Genomic DNA, 18,027 nt, shown 5'->3' with positions numbered 1-18,027 from the left:
TTCACGAGCAGAAGCATTTGGAAACGACGTGGGTATTCCTGTGTGCACAAAATGGATATTTGGGGTTTCTCTTGGCAATGTCTGGAGGAAAGCTAGTCCAAAACCAGGGGAAAAAAATCTAAGAACAATTTTTCATGGTTTATTTCCCTTATATTTTTGCTGAAAATTGAAAGATTTTAAGCCACTCTATAGTTGGTTGAAAAATTGGAAAAGAGAGAGATGTAAAAAATCACTTTTCCTATCAAAATGATATTTGTCATTGATAGTTCAAAGTGACAGAACTTTCAGTCAACGCTAGTGATGATCACATTTACTGACTTAAATGACAGATGTAGGCGCTTGGCACTTTACAGGATTGGACCCTGGGAACCATAACTGTTCACTTTTTACACATAACCTAATGGGCATTTGAGGTGCAATGTAAGGGTGCAAGATATCTATGTCCAATTTAGGAGGCTTGCTTGAAAATCTGGACCATGGGAGCCTTAGAATCCGATTCTCATTTACTCTAAGGCCTCCTCTACACAATCAAGTTGTACTGATTAAATTACACTGGGATAGCTAAGGCTTAGAACCCTCACTAAGTGTGCATGCAGTTATACTGATATAAAGATGTGTTATACCAGCATAGCTATTCCTGTACAGGAAAGGGAACAAGATATACCTGCCTAAGGCATCTTTATACTGGTATAACTGTGTCCATCTTAGGGGCTGTACCAATATAATTGTTTCAGTAAAAAAAAATCACCCCTCTAACTGAAACAGTTATACCAGTAGAAAATTCGTATCGAGCAGGCCTGAAAGCCCAATCCTCATTAACTCTAAGGCCCACATTCGGCAGCACATTCACCTCGCACCACTGTCACTGCACGTGCTCCTATGGCCCCTCTCAGATCCAGGAAGCCCCCTCATCTCCCCTGTGGTGGGTGCCGGGAGGGGCTGCCATCACATGTGCGCCTCCTCCCCTGCTGCTGCCCTCACTGTAGCCTCCCTGGGGGTGGGGGATGGGGCTGCCCTTTGCCCACTCTGTGGCAGGAACAGTGACTGCAGGTGGTGGTGGGGGCCCTGTGCTGCCAGAAAAGGGAAGAGTCCAAGGCGGAAGGGCAGGGACAGCCTGCCCTGACACTAGTGAATGGGGGGCACTAGGACCCTGCGGCGGCAGTTGATGCTGGGAGCCACATGGGGCAGCCACCGGCTTGAGGGAGGGAGGCTTGAGGCAGGGACGCTCTGGGGCCAGGGAGAGGTGTGTGGGGGCAGCAAGTGGGGGTCGGGGGAGGCACGTGGGGGCAGCAGGCAGGGCCGGGGGAGAGACCCAGCCCTAAACATTAGGGGAACCGAGCCCCCGGGCCCTGAATATTGCTGGAGCCCAGGCACCACGGGCCCATATAACTCGCCACCCCTGCCGGAAGCATAGAAGTGAATCTGGCCTAAATGTCTGTAGTTATTGTCCATTCAAAGGAGAGTTTGCTAGATGGCAGAGACACGTCTTTGTAATCAGTAGTAGGTTTATATTTATAAACCTTAGTAGATAATTAACTTTATGAAAAGTTACACTAAAACCAGGAGCAGCTGCTAAATTAGGAATATCAGTCTGTACTACTATCTGAGGATTACCAAATCCCTTACAATGTGTTACAACCTGGTTCCACTCTGAAAAACAGGCTTTGCAAAAAGCAGCATCAAGGGACTCCAAGTCTATTGACTCTTGAGGGTTTCCAGGTCAGGACTGCACAGTTTACAAATCAAGAGATTATTTTCCCTCAGCTGATAGCCCTGCATATTCCACCTGGAATCTGAGAAGCAAACTTTCTCTTGGGCATCAGCACCAGTAATAAAGATTCTATAGGCCACACTCGACCCTCTCCTAGCCTTGTGTAGCTCCCTTGTTGTCAATGGGTTTGCACAGGTGTAACTGTTTGGAATTTAGTAAACAATTCTGCTGCTGGCTCACTGGAAGGAAAAGAATCTACACCACCTCTGTGAAGGAAGTGAAGCATTACTGTCTCCATTTTACAGCTGGGGAAACTGAGACACAGAGCTACAGTACAAGATATGACTGAGATCACGCAGGACATGTTTGTCCAAACTGGGAATGGAACCCAGATCCCCCAGGTCCCAGCTTTGTGCACTGATCACAAAACTCTTTTTCGGGAATAAGAATTAATGCAACACCTACGATAAGCACCATACTAAAATGAGGGGACCGCACACTATTTCCAGAGCTAAACTGGCCTTGGAAAGCAGGTTCTTTGTCAGCAGATAACTTTTTTAATCCCACTGTGGTTCAGCTATGTCTAGCTTTCAAACCTGCCGTAGTGAAACCACAGTATGGTGAAATGCTATTCCCTTTCAGAGTTTATTCAGCAGCAAGAGAAGGCCAAATGCAATATAAGAATTACACAACAGTTCAGTCAATCTAAGGTCAAATTATGTCTACTGAAATCTCACTGTATTTAGGGACTGGCAAAGTAAGTCATTAATCCAATTAAGTAGACTTGTAGATAAATGACTCTTAAAACATGTAATTGGATAAACTGGTTCTCTCTCAAAAATAACCTTTAATGAATTGACTTTGCTACTCTAACGCTAAGTTAATGGTTCTGAGCCTTTCCTCCTGGGACATTGACCAGGACTACAGCATCAAGTGGAACAGCAAGAGCATTAACCAAAATTGTAATCTCCTCAGAGTCAGCTTAGTTGCCATAGGGAGTAGTGGCAGATCTCATTTACCTGACACCCCTGGCCTTTCAATGTGTCCACTGCCTTTTTAATTGCCGGGTTCGGAGGCTCGCACACCTCTACCTGAGTCTTCACGTTGTGCTCAAAGTAGGGACCGATCAGAAAATAATTTTCACCCCATTCGTCAATTGTAATTTTGGCTTTTGTCTGGATCACAGTGTAGATGCCACCAACTGTAAAAGAAAATCATAAGAGAGTATCATTTTGAGATGGGTATAAGGTGCAAAATTCAGATCCCAGGTCAAACCTACCTGGCGGTATGGGTCAGGTCCACCTCCAGTTTAATTACTTTTCATATTCACAATTCTGGGTGAAATCCTGGCCCTAGTAGTGACGTAAATGGGGGGGTTGCCATTAACTTCAATAGGCCCAGAATTTCATTCCTCGTATTTAAAAATGGGATGTTCTCACCTCCAGACCTCATGTGGTAATTAAATGTTAATCCCATAGCACTTTGCCTAAGAGTGGGAGAGTTAGCTAAATATCCTAGCTAAATATCAATTGGGTCATTATATGTGACCTCCCCAAAGTTTTTCTATATGGACACAGTATACTTTCCACCCTGAACTGTTATTATCTGTTACTCAAACACTATGGCTCAGGGCCATTCCTATATTTTCTATTGCCTAATCTAGTGGTTGGATATAGGGTATACCTAAACTTTTTGCTTTGGCAGTTGTCATTTTTAAAGCTAATTCCTTGTAATGTAGATGCCTGCACATTGAGATTTGGACTGACAAATCCCAATTTATTACACACAGGCCACTAGAAAGCATCAGGCAGTAATGACTTTCAGCTGCTACTGACCTGAGCTGGATTTGAAATAATGTCTTTAGAGAAAAAAGCACTGTATTCCATCACTAACACAAAGAAACATTAATGTTTTAATTTCTATAACATCTTCCACTGATCTCAATGTCTACAACACCTTTCACTGGTATGTTACACATTATATACACAAATAATATACTAAACAAGTGAAACACAATACCACATTAGCAAGTAAATAACTAAGTTAACAGATCATTTGAATGAAAGGACTGAGAGACAGGAATGCAGATCTTTTATGGGAGGGAATTCCACCATACCATGGACCAAGATGAACAGAAGCACAGTGTTTAGATGCAGCAAAAGGAAAGGAAGGTGGAAGAACACATAAATCAAACTACATGCCAGAGACCCGATTCATTACTGCATCAGTCCAGTTTTACACTGGCTTAGCTCCACTGAGTTAAACTGAAATAAGTCAACAGTGAATAAAGCCCAAGGGGCATACTCAGGAACTATATTTAACATATACGAGGGAGCTGAAGATCAGAGAGGTTTAAATAATTGCAACAAAATTAACCTAATAGCCACTATATGATTTGAACTGACCCAAATGCAGAAGCCAAATGAGCCACTAGAACTGTATTGTAATGCCCCAACTGTGTCATGAATTATTTGCTAAGGCTATAGATGTTTTATAAAGGCCAAATGCTGTGATTCTTTCTAGATATTAAGGGCCAGATTTTTAAAAGGTATTTTACAAATCTGACCCTTCATTTACCATGAAGCCATGGGAGCTGAGGTTGCTCAGCACTTTGGAGGATTAGGTCCATGATTAATTAAAATGGATCAGCTGACATCTGCCGCAAACCTTTTGCCAAATCTGATTTCCCTTCAGTACTGTGGAATTTAACATTTTAAAATTGTGCCCCTATAGAACGCTTGTACAGCCAATGAACATATGAACAGCCTTCTGCACATGCAAATCAATTAATTGGAAACTTTCAGACTGGAAATAAGGTGTACATTTTTATCAGTGAAGGTAATTAATGACTGCAACAGTTTACCAAGGGTACAGTGATTCTCTATCACTTGCAAATGTTAAATCAGCATTGGGTGTTTTTCTAAAAGTTCTGATCTAAGAATTATTTTGGGGAAGTTCTGTGACCTGTGTTATACAGGAGTTCAGACTAGATGGTCAAAGTGATCCCTTCTGCCCTGGGAATCTATGAATGTATGAAAAAGTATAGATACAATTATCTAGTTTGCATTTATGAGTTTTATGTGCACACTTAAAAGTTAGCCCCTACATTAAAATCCTGTTCTTTAAAAATAGCCCACTTTGTGAGGAGTGCAAACAAGGAAATATCTGAAAGACTGAAGCTCCATAGAGTCATAAATAAAACAATAACATGTTATGGTACTTATCAGCCATAGCATTTAGGTCTTACAATACAAACAATGCAGCTAAAATTTCATAAAATATGAACAATTATTAAAATCTATCATAATGCAACAGAAGAGGAGTCTTTGCTCATGTTTAAAAATGTCAGTAGCAAATTTATAGCTCAGATGGTGAAGCTGCAGAAATAAAAATATAGCCAGCCCCAGTTCTTCCCTTACAAGTAATTAGGACCAGAAACCTAAGAAGCTGGCCTGTAGTCAGCAGGCAATATGGTGATTGTTTAATTTAGATCAGGATTTAGGCAGATCCTGTCTGGTGGCACTGTGCAGCACAGACTGGGTTCCTCAGTCTGCAAGCTGAGAGAGAGAGTATCTGAGTAACTTATCTAAACACAGGAGTTGCATCTCTAACTATACTGATATAGTTAAAGCAGTACAAATCCAACTGTAGATTCAGTTATAAAAGTACTTTTGTTCATACTCTTATTCCTGTAAGGGAATGAGAGTAAGTTATACTGGTCTAAGGCACCTTCATCTGTCCTCTGGTGTCTGTGCCTTGTTGTGGCAGGATAGCTTGCGTGCTCTAATGATCCCCAGAATCTGTGTTGGCGGAGGCTTTTTGTTCCAAACCATGCTGGATTGGTCTGTGGGGGAGGGGACAGACAAAACAGACACCCTGGTCCTCCAGGTTAGGGGTTAGGCATAGGGCTAACAACAACCCTGTCCCATAAAAACCAAAATATGTTACAGAAACAGCAATGGCAAAATCGACCATTGTTGTGTGTGACGGCCTTCAGGAGTCAAGGACCTGTATGACTGCCAATGGTGAAAGCTGAAAGGAAGCCACTGGCATGAAGACTGAAGTGCTCAACACTAAAACAAAAAACAAAACTTATTTTTTGGAATGTACAGACAATGTATGAAACAGGGAAGCTAGCTCAGGTCACAGAAGAGTTGAGATGCTACAGCTTACACATCCTGGGTGTCAGCAAGAGCAGATGGACGGGATCAGGAAGATTAACAGCAGTCTCAGGAGAAACTTTGCTGTATTCTGGATGGGATGATGGACAACACCATGAGGGTGTTGCCATCCTGTTGCCATCTCCAGAGTAGCAATAAGATGGACACCCAAAGGCAAGCAAAAACGAGGCCGCCCGAAAACAACATTACGAAGAGCTGTGGAAGCCGAGCTGAAAAACCTGGGGCACAGCTGGGGAACCAATGAAAGACTTGCCAGAAACAGACAGGAGTGGAGGAGCTTCGTTGCTGCCCCAAATGCCAGAGGCGTAATGGGAACATGATGATGATGAAGGCACCTTTATACCAGTATAACTGGCTCTATTCTAGGAGTTGTACTGGTATAACTATCTCATTAAAAAGATTGTATGCATAACCAAAATAGTTACACCAGTGCAAAACCTGTGTGTAGACTAGGTCTCAACGAGTGACCCAACTGCCATTGACATTAGTGGTTCAAGACTGGGCCCCCATTATCCAGCAGCCTCAGCAAAGAAGCTGTTTTCTGTTTACTACACCTGAGTCCTGTTTCTTCTCTGTGGCAAAGACCCCATCTTGGGATCAGCATTATACTTTGGGAAGCAACCACTTAAAGGTCTACAGGGAGACATTTTCAAAAGGTAGGAATGGCATTGATGCACCCAACGCACACTGAAAGGTGCTACCATTTCTACCTTTGAAAGCCTCTCCTTAAACTCAAGGAACACAACAGGAAGGAGCCAGTCAGGGAATGGAGCCGAGGGTAGGTTGCATCCTCTTGCTGCCAACTCCAATCACATTTCTGCTGATGCATTCTGCACCAGCTGCAGGTGATGGATCAGCTCCTTACGGAACCCAGTTCAGAGTTAGTTGTAGTAATCCCGATGCAACGTCACCAAAGTATGCATCACGGTTACCAGGTCAGTGCACGTCATTCCTAAGATGATAAAACTGGCTTTGACCATGTTAGCACATGAAAGACTGAAACAAGGCTGGGAAGGTGTCAGTGATTAAGATGAACAAGGGGGAAAGACAGGGGCTGATCACTGTGCATGCCTCGTTCTGTGCTATGCTGCATCATGTCAGTCTATCTGACAGTAGGGCAAGTACAATTGCAACTCATTGTTTTACTACCTTTGTTACAATAAGGATTGAGAACTTTAAACAAAACTGAGGTTTTGATTTTGAAGAATGCAGTAAAATCTGCAGAAAGAACTTGCCATGAAACCTGTGCACTATCTGGCCCCAGCCATTTCAGTTGTCCCTCTGTTACCATGTGAACATGTGACTCATGAGGCACGGATGTCTCTGCATCATGTGTAAGAGAGCTGGGCACGGGAAGTTGGTACATGCAACTATATGCACATGGAAGGTGATGGACATGCCTCAAAGAAAAAAACAGGAGGGGAAGAGTTGACCAGTGGCTGGAGTAATTTATTATACAGGGAAATTCCAGTTCATACCCTGAAGAGACGTCATACAAAGTTTCTTTCAAAAGGCACTGTTAGCTATTTTGAATTCACTGAGACTACTGTGTAAATAATCAGCCCATTACTCACTCTATTGACTGCAGAATTGGGTCCAAAGTGAAAAATGGTTGGAAAAAGTCAGTCTTTAATTAGTTTCAGAATTCCAATAAGCCTGTTGCTTCTTTCCTACTATGGAGTTTTAGGGTATCAATTAAAACTCCTTCTCAATCAAATGAAATGTAACAAAAACACCCCCTGATTTTCTTGAGCAGTTTATTATACATGCTTCTGGCAGCAACATCTGAAATCCTATTTTCAGATGCCAGCTTTATAAAAACAATGAAATGAGAGATGGACACAAATTTTGGATTTCAATCTCAAATTCCCCCAAATTCAAAGGTGTTTAGAACTTACAGTTTTGGTCTGGCCCATTATAGAGATACCAGGTTAGCTGCAAATTTTGGATACATGCAGTGATGAGCTGCCAAAATCTTAACAACCGGTTCCCTATAAAAAGTTCTGATTTAAGAGGTGGGAGCGGGGGAGGGGCCGGGGCAGGGGGAGACATACCCGGGGGCTCCCCCGGCAGCCCTAGAGCTTGCAGCCCCCTCCCCCCTTACCTTGCCGGCAGCTCAAAGCAGCAGGACGACTCAGGAGCTCAGCTGAGCTGCCCAGCTGCTGGCCATGCTGCGGCTCTTCGGGGTGGGGGAGGGCCCGGGGGAGACATCCTCGTGGGGCCAGGGACCCCTGCAGGGCCCAGGCCAATTGCCCCACTTGCCCCTTCCCCTCTGGCCAGCCCTGGAGCTTGCAGCAGAACCCCCCCACACACACCTTGCCGGGCCTCTCAAAAAGCGGCAGCAGGACGACTCGGGAGCTCAGCTGAGCTGCCCAGCTGATGCTGGCGGCTGGCCACGCTGCAGCTGGGGGGAAGCGGGGGAAGGGCCGGGGGAGCCTCAGCCTCCCCAGCTGGGAATCCTGGGAGCAACAGGATGGTCCAGACCACGGACCGGAGTTCTTTGCCCACCTCCTGGCCCTTTAACAACCAGTTCTCCACAGAGGTCTAATTTTAGCAACCGGTTCTTGGGAACCGGTGGGAACCGGCTCCAGCTCACCACTGGATACATGTCTGGTTTTGGATTCTGACATCCACTGAAGCTTAGTGTTATTCAGAACTAGATCTGAACTTTGTGGTTTGGGGCAATCTCTAGTTTAAGAGGCCACATACTTTAGCCCTAAAGTTACTCTCTGTTGACAGCATACGTAGACTGATGTACAAAGTTCATATTTATGCTTAGCCTACACTAAAATCAATGTCCCACCATTCCACTGAAAACATTTTGTTATGCAAATTGATATTAGTCTAACAGTCCTCCCACTGACACTAGCAACTTAGGGCCAAATGCACCAGTCTATTGATGCGATACACCTCTGTGTTTTGATATTAACCTTCACCAAATAATAATGGGGGGTGGGCTGGAACTTACTTTTTTCCTTATTTTACTCTCCCTTCTCTTCCTTTTTTCTGTTCCTGCATTTGTCTTCTTTACTTCTTCCTAAACAACTAGTGTATCATCTGTCTGTGTATGTGTGTGTTTCAGAACAGGCCAAAAAACATGCCAAGAAACAAAAATTAAATTGTTCCATTCAAAATTATTCACTTTTGACCACAAATTTTGAAATTTAATTTCAATGGGGAAAAAATAAACAACCTTTCACTTTTGTTTTTGCTGGTTTTTTTTTAAATTCCCACCTTCTCCAAATAGAGTAATAATAGGGGAAAATAAATAAGTGAAAAAAAGGAGAAAAAAAACAAACTCACTTATTTCCAAAGGAAAAAAAAAAGAGAGAGAGAGAGAGAGAGAGAAAGTGGGTTTTTTCCCCACTAAAACAAAAACGTTTGAAACATTTTAAGAATTTTTTTTTAAAAAGGACAAAAAGGATGAAAACGGGGATTTTTTTGTGAGGAAGTGTTTATTTAATTGAAAAGACATTTTTGACAAACAAATTTTGCTGATTTTTTTTTAACCAGTTTTAGTTTTCATCCCTTCAGTCTAAATTCTCCTCCTTCTCATCTTTCTCCATGTTGTACTCTCCCCATTCTATTTTTAAACACCTAGAAATTACTCAGATACTATAGTGGTGGGGCTCATGCAAACCTAAATAAATAGGTACATCAATTACACACACACTATGTACCCACCACTCATTCACTTGACTCCCTCACCCCAAAAAACTAATACAACTCCCATCCCTGAAGGTGAGAGGGAAGAAAGAGCTAAGGAAGAACAGCTGTTGGAAGGGAAGGAGCCAGAGAGATGAGAAGAAATGGTACACAGGGAAATGGAGGTAGAGACTGAAGCTGGTGTGTAGAATGGGGAAGCGCTGTTCTCCAGGCAGCTTTGCTTTTTAAGATTAAAGGAACAATGTTCCAGGAGCGCTGCAATGGTCCTGAATACCGAGCTAATGGGTTTATATTTAGGTAGTGATAAGAACTGGTCACCTGCCTAGATTATTTATTTTTTTTAGCATTGTACCACTTTATATCTTTCTTTGTTTGATATTGATTGACGGATCGAATAATACAGACAATATGCAAAAAGAGACGCTAATATAAATATTAATCAAACATCCCAATAAATATCGTTATCAACTTCATAAAGTGATTGAAAACTTCCTCAGCAAAGCAATGGAAACCTCGCTAATCCAGGCTAATGACTATGGCAAGTAACAAAATTAGTCTGTAAGAGACAAATTCTCATCCTCCCTGAACAGCTTGAGCAAATTGACTTTTGCCAAGGACGTACAAGGAGGTTTAAAGGGATGGGCAAGGACAATGAGGAACTGTGCAGCCTCTCCACGGATGCTGCTGCAGTCTTTATTAGTGGCCTATAACATCTATCTATTACACATTTCCACATGTGTACTATAAGGTGGGTGCACAACCGGTTGGAAAAGATTCCTCAGAGAGTGGTCATCGAGGGTTCAAAGTCAAACTGGGAGAGCATATCAAGTGAGGTCCCACAGGGATCTGTCCTGGGTCTGGTTCTATTTAATAATTTCATAAACGATTTGGATAATGGCTTAGAGAGTAGACTTATAAAGTTTGTGGAAGACACCAAGCTGGGAAGGGGGAATTAGAATTAAAATTGGTCATGTCAAACTGGAGAAATGGTCTGAAATAAATAAGATGAAACTGCATAAGGATAAATACAAAGTAGGACACTTAGGAAGGAATGTCCAACTGCACAAATACAAAATGGGAAAATGACAGCCTAGGGAGGAGTACTGCAGAAGCAGATCTGGCCAGGGGTTATTGTTGATCAAAACTAAATATGAGTCAATAATGTGATACTGTTGCAAAATAAGCAATTATTCTGGGTTATGTTAACAAGAGTGTTGTAAGCAAGTAATTCTTCCACTCTGCTCAGCACTGGTAAGGCCTCAACTGGAGTACTGTGTCCAGTTCCAGGCACCGTACTTCGAGAAAGATGTGGACATATTGGAGAAAGTCCAGAGGAGAGCAACAACCAACATGAATGATGAAAGGTATAAACAACAAGACTTATGAGGAAAGACTGAAAAAAAACTGGGGTTGTTTAGTCTGGAGAAGAGAGAAGTCTGAGGGGGGACATGATAATCTTCAAGTATGTACAGGTTGTTACAAAGAGGACAAAAAGTAATGGGCTTAAAAACAAAAAGGGAGATTTAGGTTAGAGACCTTAGGAAAAACTTGCTAACTGTAAGGATAGCTAAGCATTGGAACAAATTAGCTAGGGAGGTTGCAGAATCTCCTTCATTGCAGGTTTTTAAAATCAGGTAGACAAACACCTGTCATGGATGGTCTCTAGAAGATAATACTTAGTCCTGCCTCAGTGCAAGAGACTGAACTCTGAGGCCTATCAAGGTTCCTTCCAGTCCTACATTTCTATGATTCTCTTGAGGCTTTAGACAATGGATCCGTGTAGTTTGTGGCCACTCTACATAATGCTCTGTCCTTTCCCTAGCTGGCACCAAAACCCTCCCTCCGTGCTACTGAGGAGAGAGCCAATGTGGAGCATTGCTTTGCAGCATGTAAAGTGCATGACTTCCATGGCCTGCCCCATTTCACTTCCGCAGTAGACATGTGCAGTTCTACTGCTTTCCAGGCCAGGCACCTTCTGCAAAAGGGAGTGATTTGCCCCTAAACAAACAAGGAAGCTCATGCATTACAAGTTACATTTTGCTCACAAAGTTGGAGGGGTATCATTCATTTTAAATTATTCATGATACAACTTCAGAGGATACTAATATATATTGTACTTACATTTGAGTGACTAATTCTTGTTTACATCAATATTTATGGAAGAGCTTTGATTTGTGCACATTTGGGCACTAGAATGCTAGAAATGCTCACTCTGTCACCCTACATGCAATACCTTTACTTGTCTGGGAGTGAGAGTGTTAAACGGAGAAGATGAAAGACTACTGAGTGATTTCAAATAAATACAAGTGAGCAGTAGCAAGGAGAAGAGATATGAAGGGTGGAGGATCCGAAAGATCTCTTGACTGGACACATTTTGAATGTGTTCCACACTCGGAATATGGAACAAGATGCCATGCTGAGACAGAAGATAGTAAAAGCCCATATATACTATCCTGTGGACACATGGCTCCATGCCAACTAAATGGAGCTGGCAAGAAAGAACACTAGTCAGGGAGTAAGTGAGGCTCCTGAGAAGTAATATACTCCCAGAGTGCTGCAAAGGGGGCTTATCTTAAATGAAAATGAGGAACAAAGTTAGCCTGGCTTGTCTCGCTCTCCCCCTCTTGTCAGGAAGGAACCCAGCAATATTTAAATCTTGGAGCATGTCAGTGTCACCTTGATCAACTGGCCATCAGCCCTCACAGAGAGAGGGCGCCAATCACAACATGTCATTCATGTTGTTCTAGCCATTTCTTCAGCCACCTGCTGGCCAGGCTGTCAGTGGCACCAGACACCCGATTGGCATAGTGCGCCACAACCCAGAACTCCAGCAATCGCCAGCTTCAGCCTCCCAAGTGGCTGGGATTACAGGGGCATGCCACTGCACCAGGTGGAGGTCAATGTATTTCGCCTAATATTTTGTTCTTTCTTGTGCAAAGGAATACACAGTATTTTTTCCTATGTCCTAACATTTCTTAGGCCCTTTTATCCTTTCCTATGTCTCACTTTCCTATGACTCTAAAGTGCTGCCCACCCTCGCCATAGGACACTTACAGAACCAGAGCTTTCTCCAGGAACTACTGCTGTTTATAAAAGTGAGGTCACTCTATCAGGAAACAGTATCAAAGCACGACTTAGATGGCCCAAACACACAGGCAAAATATTCACTACTTGAAGGAACATAAGCTACAAAGACTTTGCAAAAAACATTTTCTCAAATGTATATTAATATATCAAATATATAATAATTAGAACAAGTACTTCAAACTAGGATGGGTTAAGGGACAATTTGTAAGAAGGCTCTGATGTAAAGTAAAAAATCATTTGCTATGGCTAATTCAATCAGTTCTAAGATTCAGGTTGACAAAGTATAAGGTCATTACTTGGTGTAACTATTAGCACATTCTGTTCAATTAAATTATTTGGAACTCAACAAGTTTGGACTGGATTTGTAGGGTAAATCTGTGTAGCTTGACTGAGGTCAGCAGAGTTAAGTCAATGAGAGTATGGCCCATTATGTGCTTTGTAAATACACAGAAAGAATTTACACTGTGGATTTAAATTATACATTAATAGAACCCTTTGATTTAGCCAGATTTCTGCTGCCATCTACCTGCCAATTGCTTGCCACGCACATTGGTAAAAATAAGTACTATACTTGCAAAATACTCCAGGTAGAATGTTAACCCTAAGGCTATCTGTTCCTCTCACTTACATTTGTCCTTTAGGATTCAGATGTTACAGATTACAATCTATTCCTCAACTAATCTTCTCTTTATTTATCCGCACTGGCAGCAAGATACACAATGTCAATCATTGACTCGTAGTAACTCATTTATGCTGCAACATTACTGCCTTTCCCCTTTTGCTGAACTCAAGCTGCTTTGTTAAAATAGGACAGCTCTGTTAGCACTTTAAATCTGAAGTTACTCTGGCAGAGAGGTCATATTAGCTAGAGCAATGTGCACAGTTCAAATATGATCACATGCACCAACCGTGAAAGCTCTCATGCAATATCTGCCTTTAGACATGCTTGCAAATATTTGGCTAGATTTTTAACTGGTGTAAACTGATGCAACCCCACTAACTTCTTCGATCTACTCCTGACTTCAGCGGAGCTATGTTGATTTACATCAGTTGAGAATATGGCTTTCATTCTGCAAGGAAGGCTGAAGAAAATCACTGCACTTGAATGTATTTACTGTCTTACAAATGCTTATTTTCAAGCTTTGCATTCACAAAGATTTTGCATCAGTTAAAAAAATAAGTCTCACATACATATACAGCATAGCAATACAAAGAGAGTAACACCCATATATCTACACACACATGCGCAACACTTACACACTCACCCATATTTTTGTGACTGGTGCACAAAAGTCTGTACGTGGACAAATATACATACATGGGTTACACACATGCATTCTGAATAAGCACATGCAGGTATAGCACATATACAATCACATGTGCTTCCATGCTCACACATGTACACAGAGTGACACACTTCTTTTGATACAATTTCCTAAGCGCTCTTTCTGAATAAAACATCTAGGTGCATTTATGAAGCATTCATTTCCACAGTTCCCACTTAATAACATTCACATCCATTCCCTCCCCCCCCCCACATACCATCCCAAAACCAATCATATTAACATGTAAAGTGCTGTACAGACCTTTATTGGTAACTTCCCAAGCGACTTCAAAGAGCAGTAAATCCTCCACTGGCAGGTCTTCATCCTCCCACTGAGGAAGCCCATTAAGAGAGGTCACAGACAGTGATCTAACCAGAGGCATTTTGTTTTCAGGGTTTAGCTCTTACAGTGCAGGCTGCAACCTTTATTAAATTTATAGTTATTTTTGTTTTCCTCTTTGGTTTTGATTGGCAAAATCTGCCTGAGAGCTGGGCTTGGCAGAGCAAATTAACTCCACTAGCTGGGAGCTAATGGGTTTAAACTGTCTGACTACGAGTATTAAACTGGCTCAGTGAAATCCCATGGACTTGCTAGGCAGATGTTGGCAGAGATAGGAATTCAAAGCTGATCCAAGCAGGTCTGGCTGTTCTGGGGGCAGGCCTCTCTCTCAGAGGGAGGCAAAGATCAGCATCAGGATTCTCAGCCACAGCTTTCAATATCCACCAGACTCAGGAATAAGTGAAACTCATCAGCACTTCCCCTAGGGAAGACCTATAAATTTGCCACCTGAGGTGAGCCCTGCCCCTTATGGCTCCCATCAAGACCCACCCCTTCATGTTACACTCACTGATCTCTGTCTGTCATGCACCTAACCAACATGATATTTAGGATTTGGTTTCAGGGCTTTCAAATTTACGTATGAAATATTTGTCATCACCTCTAAGAAAAGTTCTAGGAGATTTAATTAAGTTTACCAAATCCACCTCCTTCTTCTGTTGCTTTGCTAGCCCTAGTTACCCCACACACAGGCTTCTGTCTGGCTCTGCTAGGGTCTGACCCAAAGTCCAGTGAGGTTAATGAACTGGCTTTGGATCAGACCCCTAAGCCTGATTAAACTTTAACACATACTTAACTTTAACGACATGCTTGAGTGTTTTCCTGAATACAGGTGATTTCCTGAATCAGGGCCCTAATTCCTCCACTGGAGTTTCACTCTAGTTTTCTTAGTACTCATGCCTCTCTTTTTCTGGCTTCCTTCTGGCATGGTTTTATTTAAGTTCTGTAGTAATGATCTGGAAGGAAAACTAAATAAAATGTGCATTAAATTCACAGATATATTAAATAGTATTGTCTAGTGGTTTAAAAAAACTAGGACTCAACTCTGAGTCAAGTTTCAGGGATCTATTCCACCCCCTCCAATGATTCACTTTTGTGTCTTTGAATAAGTCATTGAATTCCTTTCTAACTCAATTTCCCTATCTGCAATATAGGGGCAACAAATAATACATCTCAAGGGAGATAGTGAGACTAACTTCAGAATGTTTGTCCAGTATTTTGGAATATTTGCAAGTATTTAAGAACAAATTACATTAAAATAAAAATGTTATTACACCTGTGATTATTTATATGAACCAGGTGTTGTTATTAATGCTTATTGATTATGTATGCACTGTAAACATGTGTAGGGACAAAAACTAGTTAAAATCTCAATTAAAAAAAATGTCGAATTTTTTCCCATTTCTCAGCAAGCTATGGAACTACTGGTCAATGTCTTTAAAAGAGCAAAATGATGATGAACGTTGTCATCAAAATTTCGTAGTTCAATTAAAAAGGAGGAGTAATCATGAAAATTCACATTTTTTTTCTGCTTTGTGACAAGCTCTAGTGAGCACAGATTTAAAGAAAAAAATCCTAGGGATGTAGAATGGTTAAAGATATAGGTGTGACATAATGAATTGAGCCTGAATCTGAGAAAGGAAGGAGCATGTTCTCATGGTTAGAACAGCAGACTGGGAGTCAGGATCTCTGGGTTCTATTCACTACTCTGTAATCACCAAGATCTTGGGTAAGTCACTTAACCTCTCTGGGCCTCAGTTTCTTCAGCTGTAAAATTGGGATAATACCTAGCCTGCAAGGATGTTGTGAGCCTTAATTCATTAATATCTGTTAAGCCCTTTGAGATCCTCAGGTGAAAGGTGTTATAAGAAGTGTAAAATATTAATATTTACTATATTTATAATATATGTATTATTCCACCTGGAGGAATACTGGAGACCAAACCAGTTATCAGTTTGTAATGGAGGCAAAACCCCAGTGTGATTCTGGGCTGGATATACACTGCAGTACAGATCCTGAAGGTGTCAGTCCCTGTGTGCGTGTGACAGTGATGAGACCACACAGCAAAGTTCCAGATCCTTCCATACCAGAAAGATATTGGCAATCTGTAGTAGCATTAGATTCCTTTAAAAGTGACATCAGAAAACAAAAACGAAAGGAGACAATTTGCCTTCCTTACTCACGCCAACCAGTCCTGTTGCAGTCAATAAGGCTAAGGATGCAAGGATTCTCCCTTAAAAACATTCTGCCTAAGTTGGGCCTGGTCTACACTAGGCGTTTAAACCGGTTTTAGGAGCGTAAAACCGATTTAACGCCACACCCGTCCACACTAAGAGGCCCTTTATATCGGTATAAAGGGCTCTTTAAACCGGTTTCTGTACTCCTCCCTAACGAGAGGAGTAGCGCTAATATCGGTATTACCATATCGGATTAGGGTTAGTGTGGCCGCAGATCGACGGTATTGGCCTCCGGGCGGTATCCCACAGTGCACCACTGACCGCTCTGGACAGCAATCTGAACTCGGATGCAGTGGCCAGGTAGACAGGAAAAGCCCCGTGAACTTTTGAATATTTCCTGTTTGCCCAGCGTGGAGCTCCGATCAGCACGTGTGGTGATGCAGTTAAAAATCAAAATAAAGAAAGAGCTCCCTCATGGACGATGCGGACGTGATCGCTGTAAGGGCAGGCAAATCTGTTCTATCAGCGTTCCGTTACAGAAGACGAAATTCAAAATCATTTTTAAAAAATCTCCAGACAGATGCCATAGCAGGGACTCAGCGCACTGCTGCGTGACAAGCGTAACGGAAAGCCAAAGAATCAAATGGACGCTCATGGAGTGGAGGACTCAAGCTATCCCACAGTTCCTGCAGTCTCTGAAAAGCATTTGCCTTCTTGGCTGAGCTCCAAATGCTTCTAGGGTCAAAAACAGTGTCCGCGGTGGGTCAGGGCATAGCTAGGCAATTTACGCACCCCCCCACCCACCCCCAGAAGTGAAAGGGAAAACAATCCTCTCTTGACTCTTTTACATGTCACCCTATCTTTACTGAATGCTGCAGATAGACGCGATGGTGCAGCACTCAACACTAACATCCTTGCTCCCCCCACGCCATGGATGGCTGATGGTACAATATGACTGGTATCCGTCCTCATCATCAGCCTATTGGCACATGGGGCAGTGCAAAAGGACTGGTAACCATGCTGACTAGCATCGCTAAGGTCAATCAAGGGCGCCTGGTCCTAATTTTTCATGGTAGATGGTACAGTATGGCTGATAACCATCGTCATCATAGCAACAGGGGGCTGAGCTCCATCAGCCCCCACCCTTCATGTGTAAAGAAAAGATTCAATTGCCCCTGGACTAGCAGAGGGATGCTGGGCTCCTCTCCTCCACACTCCTTACTGTCCTGTCTGGACTATCATAGCAGCTGGAGGCTGCCTTCCACTCATATCTCACTAACAAGTCACTGTGTCTTATTCCTGCATTCTTTATTACTTCATCACACAAGTTGGGGGACAATGCTACGGTAGCCCAGGAAGGCTGGGGGAAGAATGGAATCAACAGGTGGGGTTGTTGCAGGAGCACCCCCTGTGAATAGCATACAACTCATAATTTCTGCAGGATCTGACACAGAGCAGCTGTGCTCTCTGGTTCTATGATACAGTGGTTCTCTAGTACACTTGCCCATATTCTAGGCAGGACTGATTCTATTTTTAGATACCAA

The 18,027-nt window shown here is 42.4% G+C and overlaps 1 protein-coding gene across 1 annotated transcript in view; it reads right to left on the bottom strand.

The window, feature by feature from the left end:
* Positions 1-15,013, bottom strand: part of GYS2 (glycogen synthase 2) — a 70,651-nt gene extending 55,638 nt beyond the window's left edge. The window contains exons 1-2 of the mRNA XM_044993590.1: positions 14,232-15,013; positions 2,731-2,912 (exon numbers count right to left, since the gene is read on the bottom strand). Coding sequence (XP_044849525.1) covers positions 2,731-2,912; positions 14,232-14,352 — 303 coding nt within the window. The 5' untranslated portion in view covers positions 14,353-15,013. The remainder of the gene's footprint in view (positions 1-2,730; positions 2,913-14,231) is intronic.
* Between the last annotated feature and the right edge of the window lie 3,014 nt (positions 15,014-18,027).

Source organism: Mauremys mutica, chromosome 1 (genome assembly GCF_020497125.1).
Source record: "Mauremys mutica isolate MM-2020 ecotype Southern chromosome 1, ASM2049712v1, whole genome shotgun sequence".
NCBI lineage: Eukaryota > Metazoa > Chordata > Testudines > Geoemydidae > Mauremys > Mauremys mutica.
Note: the sequence above shows the minus strand (reverse complement) of the source record. Positions and strands in the feature narration are given on the sequence as shown.